The sequence below is a fragment of the Schistocerca gregaria genome, chromosome 3 (genome assembly GCF_023897955.1).
Source record: "Schistocerca gregaria isolate iqSchGreg1 chromosome 3, iqSchGreg1.2, whole genome shotgun sequence".
Taxonomy (NCBI): Eukaryota; Metazoa; Arthropoda; class Insecta; order Orthoptera; family Acrididae; genus Schistocerca; species Schistocerca gregaria.
In genome coordinates this window covers 872,742,411-872,768,786 of record NC_064922.1, presented here as the reverse complement: position 1 = coordinate 872,768,786, position 26,376 = coordinate 872,742,411, and the positions used below count along the sequence as shown (strand labels likewise).

Sequence of the window (26,376 nt, the reverse complement as noted above, 5' to 3'; positions counted from 1 at the left end):
AAGAATTCAACAACCATGCGAGTACCCAAAACACACGACAGAAAGTGCAGTTACTGCTCCATGTACAACACAACGCTTCTCATATGCCAAGCAAACAAAAGGTTATCCAACAGCAAGAAAACTTCAGCTTGAGCGCTAAGACGCAAACAGTTAAATTTCAGTGCTAGGTGCTAGGACGTCCAATAAGAAATATTAAATTCGTAAGGCAGCAAAACCTTAACATACACATACACTAAGTGGAAAACGGTACAGATTGAGCTTACCCAACCGCGGCGACAGGTTTCAGTCAGAATACAAACGGCTTGCCGTCGGAATAACTAACTTTCCAGGCACTACACGTTAGCACGCTCACGTACACAAACATAGTGACAGGGACGCACAAGGAGGATTGCATGACATGATAACCACCCTAGGAATTCTAACGGAACAATACACAACCTGCTCATCCGCTTTATTAAATGAATGCTCGGAGGACGCCTGCTTCCCGCTACAAGTAGTTGGCCACGATCGTAGGTTAAGTTTGAAGACAACAGTAAAATGCGCCCCTCGGCCGGTAACAGTCCCCCAGCTGCCAGCTACCGTGTACTGGCTCCGTGCAGTCACGCAGTTCTGGTCACTAACACGCTGTTTTCCGACTTCTGCCAAGACACGCCCCGCATATCCGACGGCCCAACACGGCGACAAATTGAGGATTCCCTGGGACGACCGACACGACCCAGACCATGTATCAGAGACCGGAGACACCCGACCTCTTGCTTGCCACCCTACTTCCTTCTTGTTCGCCAGTTCAACTCCAAGATAGCGAGACTCTATACCGTAGCCCCTCCCACTCTGGCCCAAGATCTGACCAGTTCCAAGTCGGATACGATCTTTCGTCTAGCGGCACGGCCATAGTATTTATATGGATGCTTGATTTTATAAATTGTCCCTCATCATCACCATGATTGATTTCGGTTTGTTCTCACGTCTAACCGTCATAACTCTCACCAATTTCTGCTCCATCTGCTACGAATGGCAAAATTTCAGATAAACAATAGGTATTTTTAGTGTAGAATCCGAATCTGCAGTCAAATTAGGGAGTTCCATTTAAATAAAAAAAAGGGGGCTGTGTTAGACTGTGGCGAGTTTTAGCACAGACAGGTGTCTCCCTTGAAAATATTAACTTTCCATCTGGAACATTCTTTAGTGCCGGCCGCTGTGACCGAGCGGTTCTAGGCTCTACAGTCTGGAACCTGCTTTTGCTACGGTCGCTAGTTCGAATCCCGCCTCGGGCATGGATGTTGTGATGTCCTTAGGATAGTTAGGTTTAAGTAGTTCTACGTCTAGGGGACAGATGACCTCAGATGTTAAGTCCCATACTGCTTAGAGCCATTTGAACCATTCTTTACGTATGATGTGTATTCTTCCAGATTGTTGCAAGTAAAAACAAACACCCAATATACATGGTGTCCCATTTATCTTGACCACCCTAAATAACTGTTTGTCCAGACGAAAATTACAAAATGTTTCAACAAAATAATCTTTAGCCGTTAGGGAACATCAATCAGTAGGAATGCCTTCGTTGTAGCTTTGTTTTTTACAAAGGTTTGAACAGCGGTATGACTTTTTTAAACGGCACCCTCTATTTTTCATTCGGTAATTCATTTGCTCTCCTAAAGACCTATTTAAAAATGTATATCAGTGTACCAATCACTGAAACACAACGTTATTAACTACATAAAACAACATTGACGTTGACGCTCCCATCGCTTAGTGCAGGTTCGCAGGGTGATGGAACACATCAACATGCTGTCACTGACGAAGGACAAATGTAAACACAGGTAGAATGTACACCCGTCATTCCCTCAACCGTCGTCAGTTGAAGAGCAGTGTGAGTAGAATCTACACCAATTAAGAGAAGTTAGAAATGCCAATCTACTGTATTATGTACGGTTACATTTATTACAGTACTTTAGTCTTTTTAAATACTGTTGTGTAGTGTAGGAATACAGTAAAGGCTTTCCTTCCTACAAAATGCATCGACGAAATGTTTCTTTTAGTGTTGTTGTTGTTGTCCAAGATAGGCGAAATGCTACGCAGGCAGCGGAACTATACAGAGAGCGATATCCTGACAAGAACCCACCTCCCTGAAGGATGTTTTCACGTCTTGTTGCGACGCTTCAGAGAATAGGAATTTTCAAAGCACGACAACGTAATCGTCGTAGCACTCGCACAGACCAAGCTGCCGAAGTTACTGTTCTCGCTTCCGTAGCTATGAATCGACATGTGAGCACACAACAGCTTGAACACGAGACTCGCATTCCTAAAACTAGTGTACATCGTATTCTTACACGTCATCGGTTCCATCAATACCATGTACACCTACATCAAGAATTGCATAGGAACGGTTTCCAGAATCGTGTACAGTTCTGTCAGTGGACACTGCCGCAAATCCTTGCCAACCCGAACTTCTTCTCCAATGATAAATGTTGCTTCTCAAAGGACAGGTAAATACAAGGAACATGCATTATTGGTCCAGCGACAATCCACGATGGCTTAGACAGGTGGAACATCAGCACAATAGAGAGTTAACGTCTGGTTTGGGATGCTTGGTACTACAATTATTGGGCGTTATTTCATCAATGGTAGTCTAAACGGCACAGCGTATGCCAACTTCCTCAGAGTAATTGTTCCTCCTCTTCTGGATCAAGTGAAGCTATGAACCAGAATGCTTATGTGGTATCGACACGATGGATGACGTGTCCTGAACCGAAGGTATCCTGCCAGATGGATTGGTCTAGGAGGAACAGTTACTTGGCCTGTTAGGTCTCCTGATTTAAATCCTCTAGACTTTTTTCTTTGGGAATTAATTAAAGACGTTGTCTACCGCGATATTCCAACAACTCCAGAGGACATGCAGGAAGTATCGTGCTTGCTTGTAATTCTCTTCAGAAGGCAACACTGGAAGCAGTAAATAATTCTTTCATTCAACGAGTGCACCAGTGTATCGGAATCCAGGGTCACCATTTGAGCATCTCTGAATGTTCTATTCCTGGGCATGCTACAGGAGCGTTCAAGTCAATTGTGTGCTATGCTTTTACTTGGCTTTCATTTGTTTTCTGACAACTCCAGCAAATGGACGAGTTTGTGATCCCGGCCTCAAAGTCAGTGTTGTGTTACGTAATTAATAACGTTGTGTTTCAGTGAATGGTACACTGTGATGCATTTTTGAATAGGTCTTTGGGAGAAGAAATGAATTACTGAACACAAAAAACAGAGTTCCATTTAAAAAAAGTCATACCGCTGTTCATATCTTCGTAAAAAACAAAGCTACATCGAAGGCAATCATCCTGATTGATGTCCACCTGACGACTAAAGAACATTTTCTTGAAACATTTTGTAATTTGCTTCTGGACAAACAGTTCTTTAGGGTGGTCAAGATAAGTGGGACACCCTGTATATAAGAACATGTATACGTAAGTCTACACTTAAGCGTAACTGTCCTATGACGTCTATTAAAAATGGTAATGAAATGTAGGTTTTTTGAATCGCTTTAAATGATTTATTGCTCAAGCGACATTGGATACCTTTCTGGTAAGAAGAGGTTAAATTGTTTTGCACAATTCAAATGGAATCGTCCAAGTTGGACGACTACAGTAACAGTGAGTAACATTAGTGTCTGTACAGAATACGTTTGCCTCTGTCTTGAAGGAATAAAGTGTCGGGGCGACACGGTGACCGCCACGTAACTACAGCCTGCTCCGTGTTCCCGGGTGGGTGATTAGTTTTGGAAGCTTGTCGTCAAGTCAAGGACACAGCAGGCGGTCGATTCGCTGAGCCCCGTTGTGCAGCGGGCGTTGTCGTCGCCCGAGGTCGGCCGTGTCCAGTATAAATACAGGGCCAGGCCAGCTGATCGGCATCACATCGCAGCCGCAACACGCCGCTACATCATGAAGGCTTTCGTAAGTACAAGCGTCAGCTCAGCTCCAAACAGATGGTCGTTATTGTTTTTCCTGAGGAACTGTGCTCATGTTACCTACTTTCAACGAGATATACTTCTTTAGTTGTTGGATCACCTCATAACTACATGCCGATCTCATTCTCATCAACCGAGCGAGGTGGCGCAGTGGTTAGCACACTGGACTCGCATTCGGGAGGACGACAGTTGAATCCTGCGTCCAGCCATCCTGATTTAGGTTTTCTGTGGTTTCCCTAGATAGCTCCAAGCGAATGCCGGGATGGTTCCTTCCAAAGGGCACGGCCCACTTCCTTCCCCACCCTTCCCTAATCCGATGAGACCGATGACCTCGCTGTCTGGCCTCCTCCCCCAAAACAAACCAATCCCAGCCCATTTTCATCATATCCTTCTCTTTCTTCTGTATTCTCCAATTGGTAAAGAATATTTTTGTCCAATAATTCCAGGATTTTTTCGTCGTATTTATCTTTCATTTTAATGGTCGCTGCAGAATAAAAATGCTGAAGGCTTCGACGATAAATGAATGCAGAATAACATAACTAAGAAAGGAAGTCCTTCTGCATTTAAGGGCTAAAACTATGAGTACAGAGAGTGAAATTTTATGACCTGAGATTTCTGTTTTTTTCTCCAGCGTTCTACTTATGGTATTATTAGACAGCATGTACCTCACATCTGCAAACACAGAACAACTGTGGTTAAAACAAGGAAACCATCACCCATGGTCCAGATTAAACATACATATATACAGTACAGTTATAAATCGCAAGTACCAACCTATGTGTATTATATACAGAGAATATTGCGAAAACAGAGACTATTACTTTCTGGCAACAGAAGTGAATTCAGGAAAGTTGATAGAGCAACGGTAATGAAAGGACATTAATCTTTAACAAGGGCTGTATGTGAAGGCTACAGGAACTTTCACTATCGTATCCTCGTGAAAAATCAGAAAATTTTAGGACATTCTGGTCACTTGTAAACTCAAAAACAAGACCCAAAAATCTGTCCTGTCTCTCGTGCACAAGTCAATATGTAATTCAATATCTAATAATTTATTCACGAATGAGGTTACCACCATACAAATCTTTCACTGTCAAACACATAATATACTGAAATAAGTATAATGGAATTATTTTCTACTTGTTCAATTCGCAGGTCTGCTCTTTCCTCGTAGTGCTGCTGGTGGCGGCCGTGTTGGCCCAGGAGAAGGCCAAGGAGACCCTGAAGGGCGCCGAGGCCTACTACGCCTACGCCGCCCCCTACGCCTACAGCGCCTTCGGCTACCCCGCCGTCAGCGCCTACTCCGCCTACCCTTACGCCGCTGCGGGCTACCCCTACTACTACCGCTGAACATATACTTTATAGTGGGGAAGTCATCGATGTAATAACCGTCTTTGCAACAAATAAAATTTGTACATAGCAAAATTAAATTATTTCTCTTTTCTTACATCAGCCATACACCCTTGCCACAAAGAAGTCCAGCAGCCTAGTATGACTGTAACAGACGGAATAAACAGAAATGCTTACATAGCAAGTCTGATGAAGAAGAAGGTAACAGGTAGCAGAAATCTAAAGCAACTGTATATGAACTAGGAAAGCACAAAATTAAATGCTCTTTTACAGTAATATCACAGACTGGACTAAACACTATTTGGAAAACCTGTGTTTGGCCCTCCAAATGTAGCCGTTATGGTCATTGCAGTAGGGATTGCCTTCGCTGTGTAACAGCAGTTAAGGTAAATTGTAATACAGTATATTACAGTATAATGCTAATATAAATTACCATCTTTTTGTTTACGTTTTTATGCAATTTTTATATGCAGTTGATTCCAGACTCAACTCTTAATCTACAAACGACGAGTATCTGTTGATGTAGAAGTTGGCGTATATTTTACACTCCTGTAAATTGAAATAAGAACACCGTGAATTCATTGTCCCAGGAAGGGGAAACTTTATTGACACATTCCTGGGGTCAGATACATCACATGATCACACTGACAGAACCACAGGCACATAGACACAGGCAACAGAGCATGCACAATGACGGCACTAGTGCAGTGTATATCCACCTTTCGCAGCAATGCAGGCTGCTATTCTCCCACGGACACGATCGTAGAGATGCTGGATGTAGTCCTGTGGAACGGCTTGCCATGCCATTTCCACCTGGCGCCTCAGTTGGACCAGCGTTCGTGCTGGATGTGCAGACCGCGTGAGACGACGCTTCATCCAGTCCCAAACATGCTCAATGGGGGACAGATCCGGGCCCGCATCTCGTGGTCGTGCGGTAGCGTTCTCGCTTCCCACGCCCGGGTTCCCGGGTTCGATTCCCGGCGGGGTCAGGGATTTTCTCTGCCTCGTGATGGCTGGGTGTTGTGTGCTGTCCTTAGGTTAGTTAGGTTTAAGTAGTTCTAAGTTCTAGGGGACTGATAACCATAGATGTTAAGTCCCATAGTGCTCAGAGCCATTTTTTGACAGATCCGGAGATCTTGCTGGCCAGGGTAGTTGACTTACAACTTCTAAAGCACGTTGGGTGTACGGGATACATGCGGACGTGCATTGTCCTGTTGGAACAGCAAGTTCCCTTGCTGGTCTAGGAATGGTAGAACGATGGGTTCGATGACGGTTTGGATGTACAGTGCACTATTCAGTGTCCCCTCGACGATCACCAGAGGTGTACGGCCAGTGTAGGAGATCGCTCCCCACACAATGATGCCGGGTGTTGGTCCTGTGTGCCTCGGTCGTATGCAGTCCTGATTGTGGCGCTCACCTGCACGGCGCCAAACACGCATACCACCATCATTGGCACCAAGGCAGAAGCGACTCTCATCGCTGAAGACGACACGTCTCCATTCGTCCCTCCATTCACGCCTGTCGCGACACAACTGGTGGCGGGCTGCACGATGTTGGGGCGTGAGCGGAAGACGGCCTAACGGTGTGCGGGACCGTAGCCCAGCTTCATCTAGACGGTTGCGAATGGTCCTCGCCGATACCCCAGGAGCAACAGTGTCCCTAATTTGCTGGGAAGTGGCGGTGCGGTCCCCTACGGCACTGCGTAGGATCCTACGGTCTTGGCGTGCATCCGTGCGTCGCTGCGGTCCGGTCCCAGGTCGACGGGCACGTGCACCTTCCGCCAACCACTGGCGACAACATCGATGTACTGTGGAGACCTCACGCCCCACGTGTTGAGCAATTCGGCGGTACGTCCACCCGGCGTCCCGCATGCCCACTATACGCCCTCGCTCAAAGTCCGTCAACTGCACATACGGTTCACGTCCACGCTGTCGCGGCATGCTACCAGTGTTAAAGACTGCGATGGAGCTCCGTATGCCACGGCAAACTGGCTGACACTGACGACGGCGGTGCACAAATGCTGCGCAGCTAGCGCCATTCGACGGCCAACACCGCGGTTCCTGGTGTGTCCGCTGTGCCGTGCGTTTGATCATTGCTTGTACAGCCCTCTCGCAGTGTCCGGAGCAAGTATGGTGGGTCTGACACACCGGTGTCAATGTGTTCTTTTTTCCATTTCCAGGAGTGTAGTTAGCAGAGAGTCATGCAAACGAGAAGTTGTTTTATTGAAGAAAACACTACAGTTAAGAGAAGAATTCAGTTGGAGAAACCCTCTCGCGTCATTTACGGTTCAATTCCACGTAACAAAGAGGAGTGGGGGTACTTTTAATCACATAGAGTGTATCAGCATGTAGGTTCTGAATAATAGTTGGCAATGAACATTCTTTATTAATAATTGACTTACCATGTTGCTGCAGCTCAGCAGAAATCACGAATCTGCTTATTTGCCACTGCTAGTTGCAGAAGAAGTCTTTTAAAAACCCAAGGTTCCAAAAATGGTTCAAATGGCTCTGAGCACTATGGGACTTAACATCTGAGATCATCGGACTGAGTAAACTTAACTAAACTAAGGACATCACACACAACCATGCCTGGTTCAGGATTCGAACCTGCGACCGTAGCAGCCGCGTGGTTCCGGACTGAAGCGACTAGAACTGCTCGGCCACAATGGCCCGCCAAACCCAAGGTTACATTCGTACAAAATATCTACAATAACTGTGTCATACATTCATATGTATAATTTGTAATGGAACGGTTTCCTTAACTTAAAGTAAATTCACGTCGATGCTACAGAGTGTTTCATAGTGTTTTGACGATTTCAAATCAGACACATTAGCTAAATGCGAAAATTGGTTGAACATTTTCGCAAGGTACGTACAAGATCTATTCAAATTTACTTATTACCACACCGGAAAAATGACGATCATTCGCAGCTACACAATACTTCAGGCATTTCACCCAGTTTTTGAAAACATCTTATGTAACTGCTGGGAGAATTCTGGAAATTTCGTCATGAAATAGATCTTTTGACGGTTGAAAGCTTCTTGGCCTGTCGCAGTATATTCTCGCCTTCGAATAACCCCATAGGTAAAGATCTGGCACGGTTAAATCAGGCAAGGGTTACCACCGCACTTCATGGAGAACTTGCAAGGTCTTGTTGAATGGTGCGACGTCTTGCTGGAACCAAGTTTTCCTAACGAACGACGAGGGCTTGCCTGTAAACTGCTAGGCGCACGTTTGATGTTCTCGGCAGTTCAGACGGTTTTCGGAGGGTCGGTTGTCTGGCGGTTGCATGTAAGTTTCTTACTCAGTTCAGTATGCTCCACGAGCACAATTGGATACCGCAGCTGAATCTTAAAATACTTACGAATGGCTCCTTACATGTGCACGACAGATTCGTCGTGGCGAAAATAGCTCCCCACAGCTGATGAACGATGTTGCTTCGACCCTTGTGACACAATTTCTGGTATGTGCATGGGATGGAACTTCACACTCCGCACTACCAACAGACGGTGCCATCGTCGCCGTATCTTGTTTCTAGCGCGTGTTATTCAAATTTGAAATCGTCGAGACATTTTGAGGCACCAAGCACAAAAAAATTAGGGAATATGTTAAAAAAGTATTAATTTCATTTGAGAATATTCCCAGTTAGATACCAAGCAGTTTAGTCAAAATTTGGAGAAATATGATTCAAACAGCTTGAATAGATAAATGTTCTAAAAATATTTGTGAAGAGAAATTGATATCAATATATTTTATTGCAGGATCGCACATATTGTGTCTATCAGCTTCTAATGATAACAGAATCATGGTGCATGCAAGTACTAATTTTGATACAATTGAGAAATACAAATACATAAATTCGGTGTTACTACAGTATGGAACACATATGGGAAGACATAACTACACGTTGGAAAGAACTTCCTCCAAATAGATAAATGTTCTAAAAAGATCTGTGAAAAGAAATTGATATCAATATATTTTATTGCAGGATCGCACATATTGTGTCTATCAGCTTCTAATGATAACAGAATCATGGTGCATGCAAGTACTAATTTTGATACAATTGAGAAATACAAATACATAAATTCGGTGTTACTACAGTATGGAACACATATGGAGAGACATAACTACACGTTGGAAATAACTTCCTCCAAATGTCGCCCGTTTGCTGGATGGTCTCGTGAAAGCACCACTGGATAGCGTCCGTAAAAGTCCTTCACATTTTCTGCGAAACTGCGCTTATTTCAAATCGAATGGCAGTCAACAACTGTCTGCAACTGACCGGCAAAGACTCTTTCTTGCAGGCAATATCAAGGGAAGTAACTCAGAGCGGTTTAACCTAAGGAATGTGATGGTCAGGTCAAATCGCCAAGGTGAGATATCAAACGGCGTGGAAAAGTGTGCCAGAATATAACCATGCTGTGGTGTACTGTGTGAACCGTTGCGCCATCCGGCTGAAGGTAAATCTTATTCAGCAGTTGTCCTATCTGCAATTCCGGAACGAGGGAATTAACTTTTGCTACACACCCGGCACCAGCCTAAAAAAATAGGGGTCAGGTCTGGATGTCTAGCTTTCTAAGATATCCCGTCAGGAAATAGTTTCCTTTATCAGAATGGACCACATTGCTGCAAATGCCATGAAACTCATCGACTTTACTCTTTTAACCACAGTTTCAAGCACACATACACGCACCAGATCGTCATGTGTTTGTTTGGGACGAAAAATAATAACAAATAGTTTCAACCTTTTCATCTCCTTCTACGTGATAACTTTGCAGTTCATACTTAACAGCTTGGCTGAAGGTTCGTCGAACCACCCTAAAAACGTAGTGACTGAATTTTCATAAAAAGTTCTCGTCTCGGTTCCCATCTAGGTTTGTGCAAAAAAAAAGAAAACTGAGCTGTACAACTTACCAAATCTGAAACAGCCTTCCCCACTCTACAGAGTAGAAAACGAAAAGTAAAAACTAAAAAAAAATACTTTCACGCTCAAAAGAATATCACTTCAACACACACATATACATTTATAATAATATGACTTTCGACAGTACTTATAATGAAATACATTAAAAATAGTTTCAATCCCCACGTAGATCTGACTAAGATTTTTGGAATTTTTGTCTTGGATGGCAGATGAATGCCATTGATGGAAAAACCCTCCCAAATTTTCTCCAAACTTTTGTCTTATGTGACTGACTGACCATGTAACTGCGACTACTTAATTGGTTAAGACAGTTTTACAAAAGTTAGTTGAGCTTGTAAATCGATGACCTCATTAACGCTATCTCCGACTGTAAGTAACAAATATGAGCTCTTTTAATGTCATCACCTCACCATCTCTGAGGGCGTACTGAACTGTTAATTCCTCCCAATTTTTTACATGAATACGTTTAAATTTTTCTAAAGGAAACAAAAGTTATAAACATTCAACATCTTTATTCTTAATGTCTACATATTTGTCGATAGAGGGCTCCTAATTGTAATGTGTAACATGACGAAGTGTAACGTAACTGTAATGGTGCATGAGTTACAGCATGCTGTAATCGAGTTTAGAATTCGAGGAGTTCGTCAACACATAGAGCACAGCGTTGCAACAACTTCAAAAATTCAGCGCCTTGGGTCCAGTGTCATCCACCATCCCCCCTACAATCTTGACATAGCGCCATACGATTTTACGCGGATTTCACATTGATAGTGATGAAGAGGTTCAAGGAGAATCGAGGTTGTGACTCCGTCAACAAAGTCAAACATACTACAATGCTGATGTTAAGAAACTAGTCTCTTGTTGGGAGAAACGTGTTTGACGACAGGGTGATTATGTCCAGAAATAAATATGTAGACATGAAGAATCAGAACTCTTACTAATTAACCCAACTACCCCTAAAATTGTGGGTGTAACATTTATATAGTTTTATCTTAAATGTTATCCCTTCCCACCTTCATCTACTTGTTAGCCCTTCACATTCTCGTCCTACCGCTTGGGGTGCCAGCCATACACTATACATTTTACAAGATACTATATCTACATCTATCTACATGACGACTCTGCAATTCACATTTTTAAGTGCTTGGCAGAGGGTTCATCGAACCACAATCATACTATCTCTCTACTATTCCAATCCCTAACAGCGCACGGGAAAAACCTTTCTGTTCGAGCTCTGATTTCTCTTATTTTATATTGATGATCATTCCTACCTATGTAGGTTGTGCTCAACAAAATATTTTCGCATTCGGAAGAGAAAGTTGTTGACTGAAATTTCGTAAAAAGATCTCGCCGCGACGAAAAACGTCGTTGCTGTCATGACTTCCATCCCATTTCGCGTATCATATCTGCCACCCTCTCTCCCCTATTACGTGATAATACAAGACGAGCTGCCCTTTTTTGCACGCTTTCGATGTCCTCCGTCGATCTCACCTGGTAAGAATCCCACACCGCGCAGCAATATTCTAACAGAGGACGAACGAGTGTAGTGTAAGTTGTCTCTTTAGTGGACTTGTTGCATCTTCTAAGTGTCCTGCCAATGAAACGCAACCTTTGGCTCGCCTTCCCCACAATATTATCTGTGTGGTCTTTCCAACTGAAGTTGTTCGTAATTTTAACACCCAGGTACTTAGTTGAATTGACAGCTTTGAGAATTGTACTATTTATCGAGTAATCGAATTCGAACGGATTTCTTTTGGAACTCATGTGGATCACCTCACACTTTTCATTATTTAGCGTCAACTTCCACCTGCCACACCATACAGCAATCTTTTCTAAATCGCTTTGCAACTGATACTGGTCTTCGGATGACCTTACATATCATATATGTACCACGTTTTGTTGAATTTTCTCCTATTGTTTCAGAGTTTTGGTTACATATAATCTCTTTCCCACCCTAATCAGACAAATAGGGATTGTCTTGCAGCTACAGTAACTGTCTGCTGATACTTAGTAATACGTTGGCCAAATATAATTGAAATTACATCATGCTCTCCAGACTTATGCAGGGTTATACACAACACACATACATATACAGATATCAATATTAACTTGATAATCGGTTTCAGTTGACCATACAACCAAACCATCTACTGATCATGTTTCTTTCTGTAATTGTTATCTGAAGCATTATACCGCTTTAACGACACAAAGGCTGTTCAGTTTTCTGAAGACACTGAAACATCTCGAAAATAACACTTTGGATCCAAAAAAATTAAAATTATAATTTATTCGTCTCAGAGAGGGACATCAATGGCACAAAATTCAATCCCCCAACACACCTCATGTGTGGGGGGCAGAAGGCGTGCAATATTGAAATCTGAAATGGGAAACTTCATTTTTTTTTTGCAGATTCATATTCTACGGAAAAAAGAGTGTGTTTTGCCTGCCACATTTATTTTCGTTACGTAGCAGACGGCGCTGTAATCGAAAAAATGAAAATTGGTAGAACATTGTATGTTTCAAAAGGCTGTCCAGTGACACTTGAATTAACAACCACCTACACTGTGCGAGGGTAGGACAGGAAATTACACTCCTGGAAATGGAAAACACCGGTGTGTCAGACCCACCATACTTGCTCCGGACACTGCGAGATTGCTGTACAAGCAATGATCACACGCACGGCACAGCGGACACACCAGGAACCGCGGTGTTGGCCGTCGAATGGCGCTAGCTGCGCAGCATTTGTGCACCGCCGCCGTCAGTGTCAGCCAGTTTGCCGTGGCATACGGAGCTCCATCGCAGTCTTTAACACTGGTAGCATGCCGCGACAGCGTGGACGTGAACCGTACGTGCAGTTGACGGACTTTGAGCGAGGGCGTATAGTGGGCATGCGGGAGGTCGGGTGGACGTACCGCCGAATTGCTCAACACGTGGGGCGTGAGGTCTCCACAGTACATCGATGTTGTCGCCAGTGGTTGGCGGAAGGTGCACGTGCCCGTCGACCTGGGACCAGACCGCAGCGACGCACGGATGCACGCCAAGACCGTAGGATCCTACGCAGTGCCGTAGGGGACCGCACCGCCACTTCCCAGCAAATTAGGGACACTGTTGCTCCTGGGGTATCGGCGAGGACCATTCGCAACCGTCTAGATGAAGCTGGGCTACGGTCCCGCACACCGTTAGGCCGTCTTCCGCTCACGCCCCAACATCGTGCAGCCCGCCACCAGTGGTGTCGCGACAGACGTGAATGGAGGGACGAATGGAGACGTGTCGTCTTCAGCGATGAGAGTCGCTTCTGTCTTGGTGCCAATGATGGTCGTATGCGTGTTTGGCGCCGTGCAGGTGAGCGCCACAATCAGGACTGCATACGACCGAGGCACACAGGACCAACACCCGGCATCATGGTGTGGGGAGCGATCTCCTACACTGGCCGTACACCTCTGGTGATCGTCGAGGGGACACTGAATAGTGCACTGTACATCCAAACCGTCATCGAACCCATCGTTCTACCATTCCTAGACCGGCAAGGGAACTTGCTGTTCCAACAGGACAATGCACGTCCGCATGTATCCCGTACACCCAACGTGCTCTAGAAGGTGTAAGTCAACTACCCTGGCCAGCAAGATCTCCGGATCTGTCCCCCATTGAGCATGTTTGGGACTGGATGAAGCGTCGTCTCACGCGGTCTGCACGTCCAGCACGAACGCTGGTCCAACTGAGGCGCCAGGTGGAAATGGCATGGCAAGCCGTTCCACAGGACTACATCCAGCATCTTTACGATCGTCTCCATGGGAGAATAGCAGCCTGCATTGCTGCGAAAGGTGGATATACACTGTACTAGTGCCGACATTGTGCATGCTCTGTTGCCTGTGTCTATGTGCCTGTGGTTCTGTCAGTGTGATCATGTGATGTATCTGACCCCAGGAATGTGCCAATAAAGTTTCCCCTTCCTGGGACAATGAATTCACGGTGTTCTTATTTCAATTTCCGGGAGTGTATTTCGTAACTTTTAATACGACTGCACTGCCTGTCATGATAAGTTGTAGTTCGTTTCGTGGCCACAATGGTATGTCCAGCAGTCCACTTTTCGTTTTGTCGGAGGAATACACTGTTGAGAATGGGTTTCCTATTAGGAGTTTTGAAATAATTGCCTCTCCGGCCTCGCAGTGTGAACGGTTTTAATTCAAGTGTCATTGGACTGCATTGTAAAACATACGATTTTTCACCCACTTCCATTCTTCCGATTGCTGCGTCATGTATAACAAACTAAAAAATGTTTCAGACAAAACTTATGCTGGGTCGAATGTCTGAGTGTAAATGGAGGAGCAAATGTCCTATGAACATTTGTCTGGGAATTTATCGTTGCCACAGTACTTGGCGCTGACGAATGACACTTCCTCTGACCATTTGCCATTTGTTCTTTGTGTGTTGTAAGTGACAGGGATAGCAGCGTTTGTTATGTACGACACATATAACCGTACTTTGACTTACACCATGCCAGGAGCTTGTATTAGGGTTCATCTCAATATCCTGTATCATTTAGTCTTTCAGATCTGAAGTACGTACAGCCAGGCTCCTCTACATCTACATCTACACGGTTACTCTGCAATCCGCACTTAAGTAACTGACAGAGGGTTCATCGAACCGTTTTCATATTACTTTCCCTACCATTCCACTCTCCAATGACGCGTGGGAAAAAGGAACACCTAAACCTTTCCGTTCGAGATATGATTTCTCTTATTTTATTATTATGATCATTTCTCCCTACTTAGATGGGCCTCAACAAAATATTTTCGGATTCGGAAGAGAAAGTTGGTGATTGAAAATTTCGTAAACAGATCCCTCCGAAAAGAAAACCACCCCAACTCGCGTATCATATCAGTGACACTCTCACCCCTATTGCGCGATAACACGAAACGAGTTGCCCTTCTTTGCACTTTTTCGATGTCCGCCGTCAATCCTACCTGGTAAGGACCCCACATCGCGCAGCAGTATTCCACCAGAGGATGGACAAGTGTAATGTAGGCTGTCTCTTTAGTGGGTTTGTCGCATCTTCTAAGTGTTCTGCCAACAAAGCGCAGTCTTTGTTTCGCCTTCCCCACAATATTATCTATGTGGTCTTCCCAATTTAAGTAGCTCGTAACTGTAATTCCTAGGCATTTATTCGAATCGACAGCCCAGATTATCACCTGGCTGTAGAACATTAGGACTTTGTTTTTACGAAACAGATTTGATGATAGCCATTAAAGACCGAAACCGGTAATCTGTTAACAAAAAGTTTGTGACCATGTCGCAGCTTGTGATGGTTATTTGCTCCTACGGCGCACCGCGGTGAGCGCTTATGCATTTCTTCAAGACAATTTGGGCCCATCCCAAGCGTTATGCTCTGGAATGCGATAAGCTACAGTTCTCGTTCAACTTTGATGTTTCTGGAGGGGGCACTAACCAGCGCTCGGTATACACAGAATGTTGTTAGATTCGTTCTTTTGCTTTCTTAGATCAGGAAGGTGAGGTGTTGCTCCAACCAAATAACGCTCATCCACACATTGCCTGTGCAGAAACTTCCCTGGAGAGCACGATCGCCAGACTTGTCTCCAACCTAGCACGTGCTGGATATGACGTGACGAGGCGTGACTCCTGCGTCGAGTCAATCAACAATTCTTATGGAACTAAGTGAAATGGGCGAGCAGACATGGCATAACGTATCCCCAGACAGTATTCACCATCTGCACGATCAACTGGATGCCTATGTCAACACCTGCATTGCCGCCCATGGAGGCTACACTACAGGTCCTTCAGCACGGTACATCTGCACCGTTTCCGCTATTGATCTGCAAATGCAATCGTTTCATGCACTCCATATGCAACAATAAACATGATGTACTAATTTTTTGCTTCAGTGTATGTATGGACTTACACTTATGAACAGCTGTACTATGACTCTACTTACAACTGGTATCACATACATTTCTTTCCAGTCGCATGAAATGAATTATTGCTAAATGACATATGATGAGCTGCTGGCAGAAAGAAACTACGTTGTTTTTCACAATCCATATAGAATCAAGCAAGTGTCAAAGACTGCAGCAACAGTGACTAACATTAGGGTCATTAGTGTCTATACAGACTGAACTGGCTTCAGTCTTCAAGCAATTGAGTGCCGGGGCCATACGATGACCGCCACGTAAGTTAAGTGCTTTCAATGTTCTCAGATGCGTGATTAGTTTTGGAAGCTTGGCCTGCAGTCAAGGACATACCAGTTGGTCGATTCGCTGAGCCCGTGCGTGCAACGGGTGTTGTCGTCGGTCGAGGTCGCACGTGTCGAGTGCAAATACAGGGACAGACCAGATGAGCGGCGTGACATAGGAGCTGCAACACACCGCTACATCATGACGGTTTTGGTAAGTACACGCAGCACTCGAACAATTCGGCTCAGCTGCAAACAGGTGGTCGTTGAAACTGTGGCTATGGTAGCTACCTTAAACAAGATACATTATTTTGTTGCTGGGTCACAGAACTACATTTCGCTCTCATTGTCATTATATTCTTCTATTTCTTCTATATTCTATTTTGCCCGATGGATCCAGAAATTTTGCGCTGTATCTCTTTTTCATGTTATTGGTCGTAGCAAAATAAGGCTGGTAAAAAGCTTAAGGCTTGGAATACAGAATAATATACGTGAAGAAGTACATTCTTGGTACCAAGACTTCTGATTTAAGGGGTAAAACTACGAGTACAGGAAGTGTACGAAATTTTGTGCTTGGTCCGCCAAAGACACAGTCTCGAACAATATACACTACTGGCAACTAAAATTGCTACACCAGGATGATTACGTGCTACAGAAACGAAATTTAACCGACAGGAAGAAGATACTGCGATATGCAAATGATTAGTTTTCAGAGCATTCACACACGGCTGACGCCAGGGGCGACACCTAACACGTGCTGCCACGAGGAAAGCTTCCAACCGATTTCTCATACACAAACAGCTGTTCACCGGCGTTGCCTGCTGAAACGTTGTTGTGATGCCCCGTGTAAGGAGGAGAAATGCGTACTATCACGTTTCCGACTTTTATAAAGGTCGGATTGTAGTCTATCGCGATTGCGGTTTATCATATCGCCACATTGCTGCTCGCGCTGATCGAGGTCCAATGACTGTTAGCAGAATATGGAAACGGTGGGTTCAGGAGGGTAATACGGAACGCTGGATCCCAACGGCCCCATATCAGTAGCAGTCGAGATGACAGACATCTTATCCGCACAGCTGTAACGGATCTTGCAGCCGTGTCTCGATCCTTGAGTCAACAGATGGGGACGTTTGCAAGACAACAACCATCTGCACGAACAGTTCGACGTCGTTTCCAGGAGCATGGACCAGGTCGCAGACCGTGGCTGCGGTTACCCTTGACGCTGCATCACAGAGAGGAGCGCCTGCGATGGTGTACTCAACGACGAACCTGGGTGCACGAATGGCAAAACGTCATTTTTTCCGATGAATCCTGGTTCTGTTTACAGCATCATGATGGTCGCATCCTTGTTTGGCGACATCGCGGTGAACGCACATTGAAAGTGTGTATCTGTCATCGCCATACTGGCGTATCACCTGGCGTGATGGTATGGGGTGCCATTGGTTACACGTCTCGGTCACCTCTTGTTCTCATTGACGACACTTTGAACAGAGGACGTTACATTTCAGATGTGTTACGACCCGTGGCTCTACCCTTTATTCGATCCCTATGAAACCCTACATTTCAGCAGGATAATGTACGACCGCATGTTGCAGGTCCTGTACAGGCCTTTCTGGATACAGAAAATGTTCGACTGCTGTCCTGTCCAGCACATTCTCCAGATCTCTCACGCATTGAAAACGTCTGGTCACTGATGGCCGAGCAACTGGCTCGTCGAAATACGCCAGTCACTAGTCTTGATGAACTGTGGTATCGTGTTGAAGTTGCATGAGCAGTTGTACCTGTACACGCCACCCAAGCTCTGTTTGACTCAATGCCCAAGCGTATCAAGTCCGTTATTACGGCCAGAGGTGATTGTTCTGGGTACTGATTTCTCAGGATCTATGCACCCAAATTGCGTGAAAATGTAATCACATGTCAGTTCTAGCATAATATTTTTGTCCAATGAAGACCCGTTTATCATCTGCATTTTTTCTTGGTGTAGCAATTTTAATGGCCAGTAGTGTACTTAAGACATGATCTCACAACGTCTGTAGCAAATTCGACAAACACTGAACAACTGCGGTTAAAGCTCAAAGAAATCATCAATCACTGTTTGGACCATAGACAAATAGGTACCTGGTACCATAATTGAAGGCGCAAAGACACACCTCGGTGTACCATATATGAAGAATCTTGTATAAACAGGCTATTATACTGTAGCAACAAAACAGAATTCAGGGAAGTTGATAGAGAAATTTTAATAAAAGATCACGAATCCCTAACAAGGATTGTATGTGACGCCTACAATAAGATTCATTGCCAGATCTCTCAGAAATATGAGAAACTTATAGGATATTCTTGTCATATGTAAACTCAAAAAACAGATCCAAAACGTCTATCCTGCTTCCTGTGCATCAGTCTGGCATTCAGACAGAAGATGACAGACATAAGGCCAAAACATTTTATAAAACATCCAACAATTTCTTCACGAATGAGGATAAACAGGCTACCAATACTTCACCGACACACACATTCACAAACCAGAGATACTGAAGTATGTATCATGGAATTATTTTGTTATTGTTCTTGAATTATCAGGTCTGCTCTTTCCTTGTAGTCCTGCTGGTAGCGGCAGTGTTCGCCCAGGAGAAGGCCAAGGCGAACCCGAAGGGCGCCGAGGCCTACTACGCCTACGCCGCCCCCTACGCCTACAGCGCCTTCGGCTACCCCGCCGTCAGCGCCTACTCCGCCTTCACCTATGCTGCCGCCGTCTACCCTTCTACTCGTACTACCGCTGAACACGGACATTACAGTGGGGAAGTCATCGGTGTAATAAACGCCTTTGTAACAAATAAAATTTGTATGCACTTAAATTGTCTGTTTGCTTATGTCATCCATACATCCTTACCATTAAGACGTCCAACAGTCCACTATGAGCCAAACTGACAGCCAACTGTCCACTATGAGCGAAACTGACAGAAGAAACAGAAATGCTTACATAGCAAGTATGGCAAAGAAGAAGGTAATAGGTAACAGAAGGCTGAAGTAAATTTATATGAACTTGAAATGCAGAAAATTAAATCGTCTTCTACAATAAAATCAAACACTGGACTGAATTGTATCTGGGAAACAGGTGCTGGGGTCCAGGAAATGCAGCCATCATAATCATCACAGTGGGCATTGCTGTCGCTGTTCGTAGCAATTCAAGTAAACTGTAGGCGAGTCATGTTTTAGTATAATGCTGATCTAATTTACGATCTCGTTGTATAATAAGTTGTTGTATAATTTTATAAATGGTTGGTTCCAGGGTCAAATCTTATTCCACAAAAGACGAGTATCTCTTGGTGTGACTGTGACATCAGCAAAAGGGAGTTTGTATTTTTGTTAGCAGAGAGGCATCGAAATGAGAAGCTATTTATTGACGTCAAGATTTCATTTGTAAAAATCCTTTTTAAGGCTGACGAAAGGCTGGCACATCTACCTCACGTGACATTTAGCGTTCACTGCTTGTTACATACGGGTGTGCAAGTGCTTTTAATCAGATTGTGTATACCATTACATAGCTTCTGAATAATAAGCTGCATTAACTTTTCTGCATTAATAAATGACTTACCAACCAACTGCAACTCAGCAGCCATCAAGAATTCGCCTCTTTGCCATTGCCAGTTGAACAAGAAGTCTTTAAAATCCAAGATAACACTCAACAAAATATCTACATTAATTATTTCACATTTTCTAGTATTTAGTCTGTAATCGAACATTTCATAGGATAGTGTTTTTTTAACTTTAATTAAATTCATATTGCAAGCTACATTAAAATTTTGAGAATATGTTAAAAATTATTAACTTCATTTGATGAAGTCCTGAGGAAGCTACAAAACAGTTAGGTCATAACATTATAAAATATGATTTAAATTGCATTAATAGACAATTTTTTAACAAATATTTGTTTATATGTAAACTGTATGTGGAAGGAAAGGGAAAGTATTACTGATGTCAGCTGCATCGGGATATTAGACAGGTTCAGCAGTGACAAGTGAGAAAGAGTACTGGATTGGGATCTAGCAGGGGTTCCCTTGTTTACTAGGCAGATGTGTTAACCTCTGCACTATCTGGGACACAGTTTTATCACAACAGTGTGAACAATCTCAGCATACCTCATGCCACCCACACTGCCACCAAGCACCATCTACCTGCAGTCTTTACCCATTTCCGCGTGCTCGCTACTGTGATATTCCTGCAGGAGGCCAGATGTACTTGCGCACCCAGACAGAAAACGGCTGGTCCATTGCCCATCTAGGTGAATCAATTACACCAATGTGTGGTGTCTGTTCTTTTGAACATATCGAATGTGTCATATAAGTACATATAAACTGTGATTATAAAAAATAAAAATAGTTTCAGTCCACATCTAGATCTAACATAGACTTCCAGGTGTTTTGTATTGTTTGCCATACATGTGTTGTTATTGAAAATCGCCTTCCAAATATTCCCCTTTGCCCTACTAGAAATTTTTTTCATTTTATGTGACTGAAGAAGCATGTAACTGCATCTACTTGATGTGTCATACAAACTTTTATGTAGAGAAATTTATTTTAACATATTTCAGTACAGGGTGGTATACATTGTGTCTATCAGCTTGTAATGAAGTGTGCTAGATAGCATAACGATAAAACTAATTGATAATGTTGTACCTGAGAACTCGCAAATGTCAAGTACCTTTAATAATCACTTTCTAAAAGTAGCAGCAAAAATATGATTCAGTGTTTCTGTTGAAGAAGCAAGAGAATATCCTAAAAATGCCATTCACAAAACTTTAACCAATTAGAAGTAGCACCAACTTCCTTCATTGAAATTAATAGAATTACAAAATTTCTAAAATCAAAAGCTCATGTGGTGTTGATGAAATTGCAAACAGAATTCTGAAAATTTCTTCCTGCTTAATAAATAATGTCCTTAGTCACATATGCAAATCATTATTGGCACATGGAATTTTTTCAGACAAGTTAAAATGTGCATTTGTTAGGAAGGTGACAAGACAGATTTAAACGAATAACGTCCAATTTCCTTACTCATATCTTTCGCCAAAATACTCCAAATAACATATACTCAAGAGTAGTCTCACACTTAAGTAGAAACAATTAACCCATCAGCACACAGTTTGGATTCCAGAAGAGTTGCCTGACTGAGAATGCTATTTATACATTCACTTATCAAAATATGATACAAGCCTTAAACAATAAAGTATCTGTCAGTGGCATTTTTTGTCATCTTCCTAGGACATCTGATTGTGGAGATCATGTGACTCTCTTGGAAAAACTCTAGTTTCATCGAACTGATGGTATTATGCACAGCTGGTTTGAATCATAATTAACAAATAGAATGCAAAAGGTTGTGGAGAACAAAAAAATGTGTGAAATCTTATAAGACTTAACTGCTAAGGTCAACAGTCCCTAAACTTACACACTACTTAACGTAAGTTATCCTAAGGACAAACACACACACCCATGCCTGAGGGAGGACTCGCATCTCTGCCGGGATGCAGAACAATTTGAACAATGTAGGAAGGGGAGAAAATTTTAATCAATTGGAAGAAATCATAAAGGGAGTCTCACAGGGTTGACCACTTCATATTCAACAAGCAGAGTTGGTACTTTATGCACAAGATGCTAACGCTACAATAACACCCATTAGAGAGAAGGCAATGTAAGAGATTGTAATATTTCCAAAGACTCATAATTTGCTCTTAGAATATACTCTGACCAAATTTTGAAGAAACACCCAATATTCAGTCCAGTACATGTTGAATGCTACAGATTTTTGGGTGTACATATTGACGACAACTTCAACTGGAAGTAGCAAACTACAGACCTTCTACAACAGTTAAGATGAGCTATATTTGCTGTTCATATAATTACTAATCTTAGAAACAAACAAATTAGCCTCCAGACATATTTTCCATAATTTCACTGAATAATATCTTATGGAACAATTTTCTAGGATAACTCATCACTGAGAAAGAAAGTATTTATTCCACCAACCCAGCAATTATAACAATATGTGGTGTTCACCCATGGCTGTCATGTAAGTATCCCTTCAAGAAGCTAGGCACGTTAACTGTGAGATCACAATACATTTATTCGCTAGTGAAATTCGTCGTAAATAATCCATAACGATTTGAGAACACCAGTGATGTCCATACCAACAACACTAGAGAGAATAATGATCTTTATCACCCATTCTTCAAGTTGTCAGTGCCTGAGACGAGTTCAACATGCAGCAACAATAATCTTTGATCATATGCCCAAAAACATATAATGTCTGACAAGTAGCAAAGCATGTTTCCAATCTAACTTAAATTAATTTCTTCTGGACAACTCCTTCTGTTCCATCGATATATTCCATCGATATATCTCTATTTAAAATTGGTAGCCAAAAAAAGAAACAGAAAAAAAAACAAGAAACAAAAAGGCCCAGTTATATATGGATACACATAATTTATGACTCCTGGGTCTCGAATCTCAACGATCAACTTTATCTCTTATCACTATTGAAACTGCCACGATATTGGTTCCCTGAAGTCCAAGACCAAATCAAAATGTCACAATAGTTCCTTAGACTAGCCCAGACATACAAAAAGAAACGAGTGGGATATTTCAGTTTATATATGTAGAGAGACAAGATTTCATAAGACATTTTATGTACTTTCTAAAGGATGACTACAACTTACATTTTATGATTGCATGCAATAATGTTTGTCTATTATGCTTTTGACGGATTATGAATGCAGTTTATGTTCATATGGGGAAAGATATTTTTATTCGTTATAATCATAGTTTAACAAGTATCAGATCTTTTTAAATTACTTGTACTGTGAATCATAACTTCTTGCTGATTTTCACGATTCTACGTCAGTGGGAAGTGCGCTATAGGTTTTGATGAGAGAGAGTATCAGTACATGTTGCATAAATGGCAGTATCTTTTGAGTGCTTCTATTTAGAAGCTTACAATTGCTACATCGCCAATAGCCTGTAGCCCTTACTATGAGACACAAATTTGAATCTGATAAGCCAAACTGTTGAAGAGATAATGGGTCTTGACAGGTGGACAAACAGAACACAGATTAAAAAAATTACAAAATTGCTTTTTTTCCTGTTACAAAAATTCAGATTATTAATTTTAGACTTTTTGTATTTAAATTTACTATGAAAAATCGCTGACTGTCAATTTTCATGATTCTGGGTCGAAGGGAAGCACCATGTGGGTTCTGATAAGTGAGTTTTAGAGTACCAAACTATGTGACGTAAATGGCCGTGTCTTTTGACTGAAGTGACTTAGAATCTTAAAATAATTAAACCTTTAAGAAACTACAGAGTTTCATATGTGACATAAATTTGAACCTAATACATATACAAGTTTCTAAGAAAAAAGGTTCTTAACAGTCGGACGGACAGACGATCAACAAAGCAACTGCATAAGGGTTCTGCTTCTGCATATGCAGGCACGGAAAGCTAAAAATAAATAACATTGTTTTTTAAGTGCAGTTGCATGAGTAAGGCTAAACTTATAATGTGTTCATCAATGTTAACAACAGTCATGTATAGGAGTACATGTCCTGTAAGCTTACTAATTTCACATTGTTGCTGTAAAAGAATCGTTCAAATGACCTGCCGAATATGTAACTAACAGAAGCACGGGAAATGCAGGTACACTACTGGCCATTAAAATTTCTACACCAAGAAGAAATGCAGATGATAAACGGGTATTCATTGGACAAATATATTATACTACAACTGACATGTGATTACATTTTCACACAATTTTGGTGCAGAGATCCTGAGAAATCAGTACCCAGAACAACCACATCTGGCCGTAATAACGGCCTTGATACGCCTGGGCATTGAGTCAAACAGAGCTTGAGTGGGGTGTACAGGTACAACTGCTCATGCAACTTCAACACGATACCACAGTTCATCAAGACTAGTGACTGGCGTATTTCGACGAGCCAGTTGCTCGGCCATCAGTGACCAGACGTTTTCAATGCGTGAGAGATCTGGAGAATGTGCTGGACAGGACAGCAGTCGAACACTTTCTGTATCCAGAAAGGCCCGTACAGGACCTGCAACATGCGGTCGTGCAGTATCCTGCTGAAATGTAGGATTTCGTAGGGATCAAATGAAGGGTAGAGCGACGGGTCGAAACACATCTGAAATGTAACGTCCACTGTTCGAAGAGCCATCAATGCACACAAGAGGTGACCGAGACATATAACCATACCACCACGCCGGGTGATACGCCAGCAAGGCGATGACGAATACACATCTCCAATGTGTGGTCACCGCGATGTCGCCAAACACGGCTGCGACCATCATGATGCTGTAAACAGAACCGGGATTCATCAGAAAAAATGACGTTTTGCCATTCGTGCACCCAGGTTCGACATTGAGTAAAACCATCGCAGGCGCTCCTGTCTTTGATGCAGCTTCAAGGGTAACCGCAGCCATGGTATCTCAGCTGATTGTCCATGTTGCTGCAAACGTCGTCGAACTCTTCTTGCAGATGGTTGTTGTCTTGCAAACGTCCTCATCTGTTGACTCAGGGATCGAGACGTGGCTCCACGATCCGTTTCAGCCGTGCGGATACGATTAAATTTCGTGAAAAGATTTCGCCTCTCTTTCGATCAAAATTTTTGCAAAAAAAAAAAATGATCTTACAAGTTACCGAAGCTGAAACAGGCCTTCCTATGATACCACGTTGAGAATGAAAAATGAAAAAAAAAATACTTTCACTCTCAAAGGAATATCGCTTCCACAAACACACACACACACACACACACACACACACACACACACACACACACACGTTTTTAATTCTTTCTCGACCATTCGACGGTACTTTTAATAAAATAAGCTAAAAATAGTTTCAGTCCCCATCTAGATCTGACATAGACTTCCAGGTTTTGTCTTGGTTGTCATAGAAGTGTTGTTACTGAAAATCGCCTTCCAAATATTCCCCTTTGCCCTACTGGCAAACTTTCATTTTATGTGAAGGAAGGAAGACTTAACTGCTTCTACTTGATTAGTAAAGAAAGTTTTCATTTACAATACTGCAACCAACAAATATGAGCGCATTTAATATCCTCACCTCACCATCGACGAGAGCGTGCTGTGAAGAAAATACTTCGAATTGCTTATGTGATAAATTTTACAGCTTTTAAGGAAAACAAACTTGACTAGCATTCTACATCTTAATTCTTCATGTCGACATATTTACTGCTAGAGTGCTCCGAATTTCTGCGTGTAACATGGCGTTGAGTAACATAACTATGTCGATGCATGAGTTACAGAATGCTGAAATCAAGTTTAGAATTCGAACAGTTTATCAACACATAGAAAAAGCTTTCCTTCAGCATGACTTAGAAAAATTATACACAACTGTGCTTAAACTGACACACAATATTTTTAGCGCAACGCAATCTGACTTTCAGTAATCCCTACATAAGAATGGCCCTGACTAACATTAACCTATACCTTTCACAAATCACTTACCTCACAAAAAATCTTCGTTACTCGAACTACTGCAATACAGAGAGCACCACTACTGCCAGCTAAATAAAAGATTCAAACTACGGAAGGCACTAACTACTGATAGGCACAGTTAGCTAATGAAAGATTTTAATAGAGAACAAACAAGGTATTTACCTTAATAATCATAATATATTATATATATATCAGTTCATGACATCAATTCTTACAATTTTCAAAACTCCGCCATCTCTCTCCCCACGTCCACCACTGCTGGCGGCTCACCTCCAACTGCCCAACGCTACGCGCTGTTAGCATCCAGCTGCCTCTGCTCAACACTACAATGGCAGACAACAATGCAAACCAAACACACACTGCGCACAGCACAGCCAGTGATTTTTCATACCGAGCGCTACGTGGCGGTGGCGTTACCAATAAAAAAACCTAAACAGCC

The 26,376-nt window shown here is 42.7% G+C and overlaps 1 protein-coding gene across 5 annotated transcripts in view; it reads left to right on the top strand.

Moving 5' to 3' along the window:
• LOC126354924 (uncharacterized) overlaps window positions 1–26,376 on the top strand; it is a 231,124-nt gene that overhangs the window by 158,678 nt on the left and 46,070 nt on the right. For 2 of the 5 annotated variants that reach the window (XR_007565397.1, XM_050005022.1), the window contains exon 2: window positions 5,111–5,385. The exons of 2 other annotated variants lie outside the window; for them this stretch is intronic. Coding sequence is in view for 1 of the 3 variants with exons in the window: in XM_050005022.1 (XP_049860979.1) it covers window positions 5,111–5,305 (195 nt within the window). In the remaining 2 variants the exon portion in view is untranslated. Of the gene's footprint in view, window positions 1–3,809; window positions 3,942–5,110; window positions 5,386–26,376 lie in introns of those variants that run through there. One more of the 5 variants, XR_007565395.1, reaches the window with a different exon arrangement.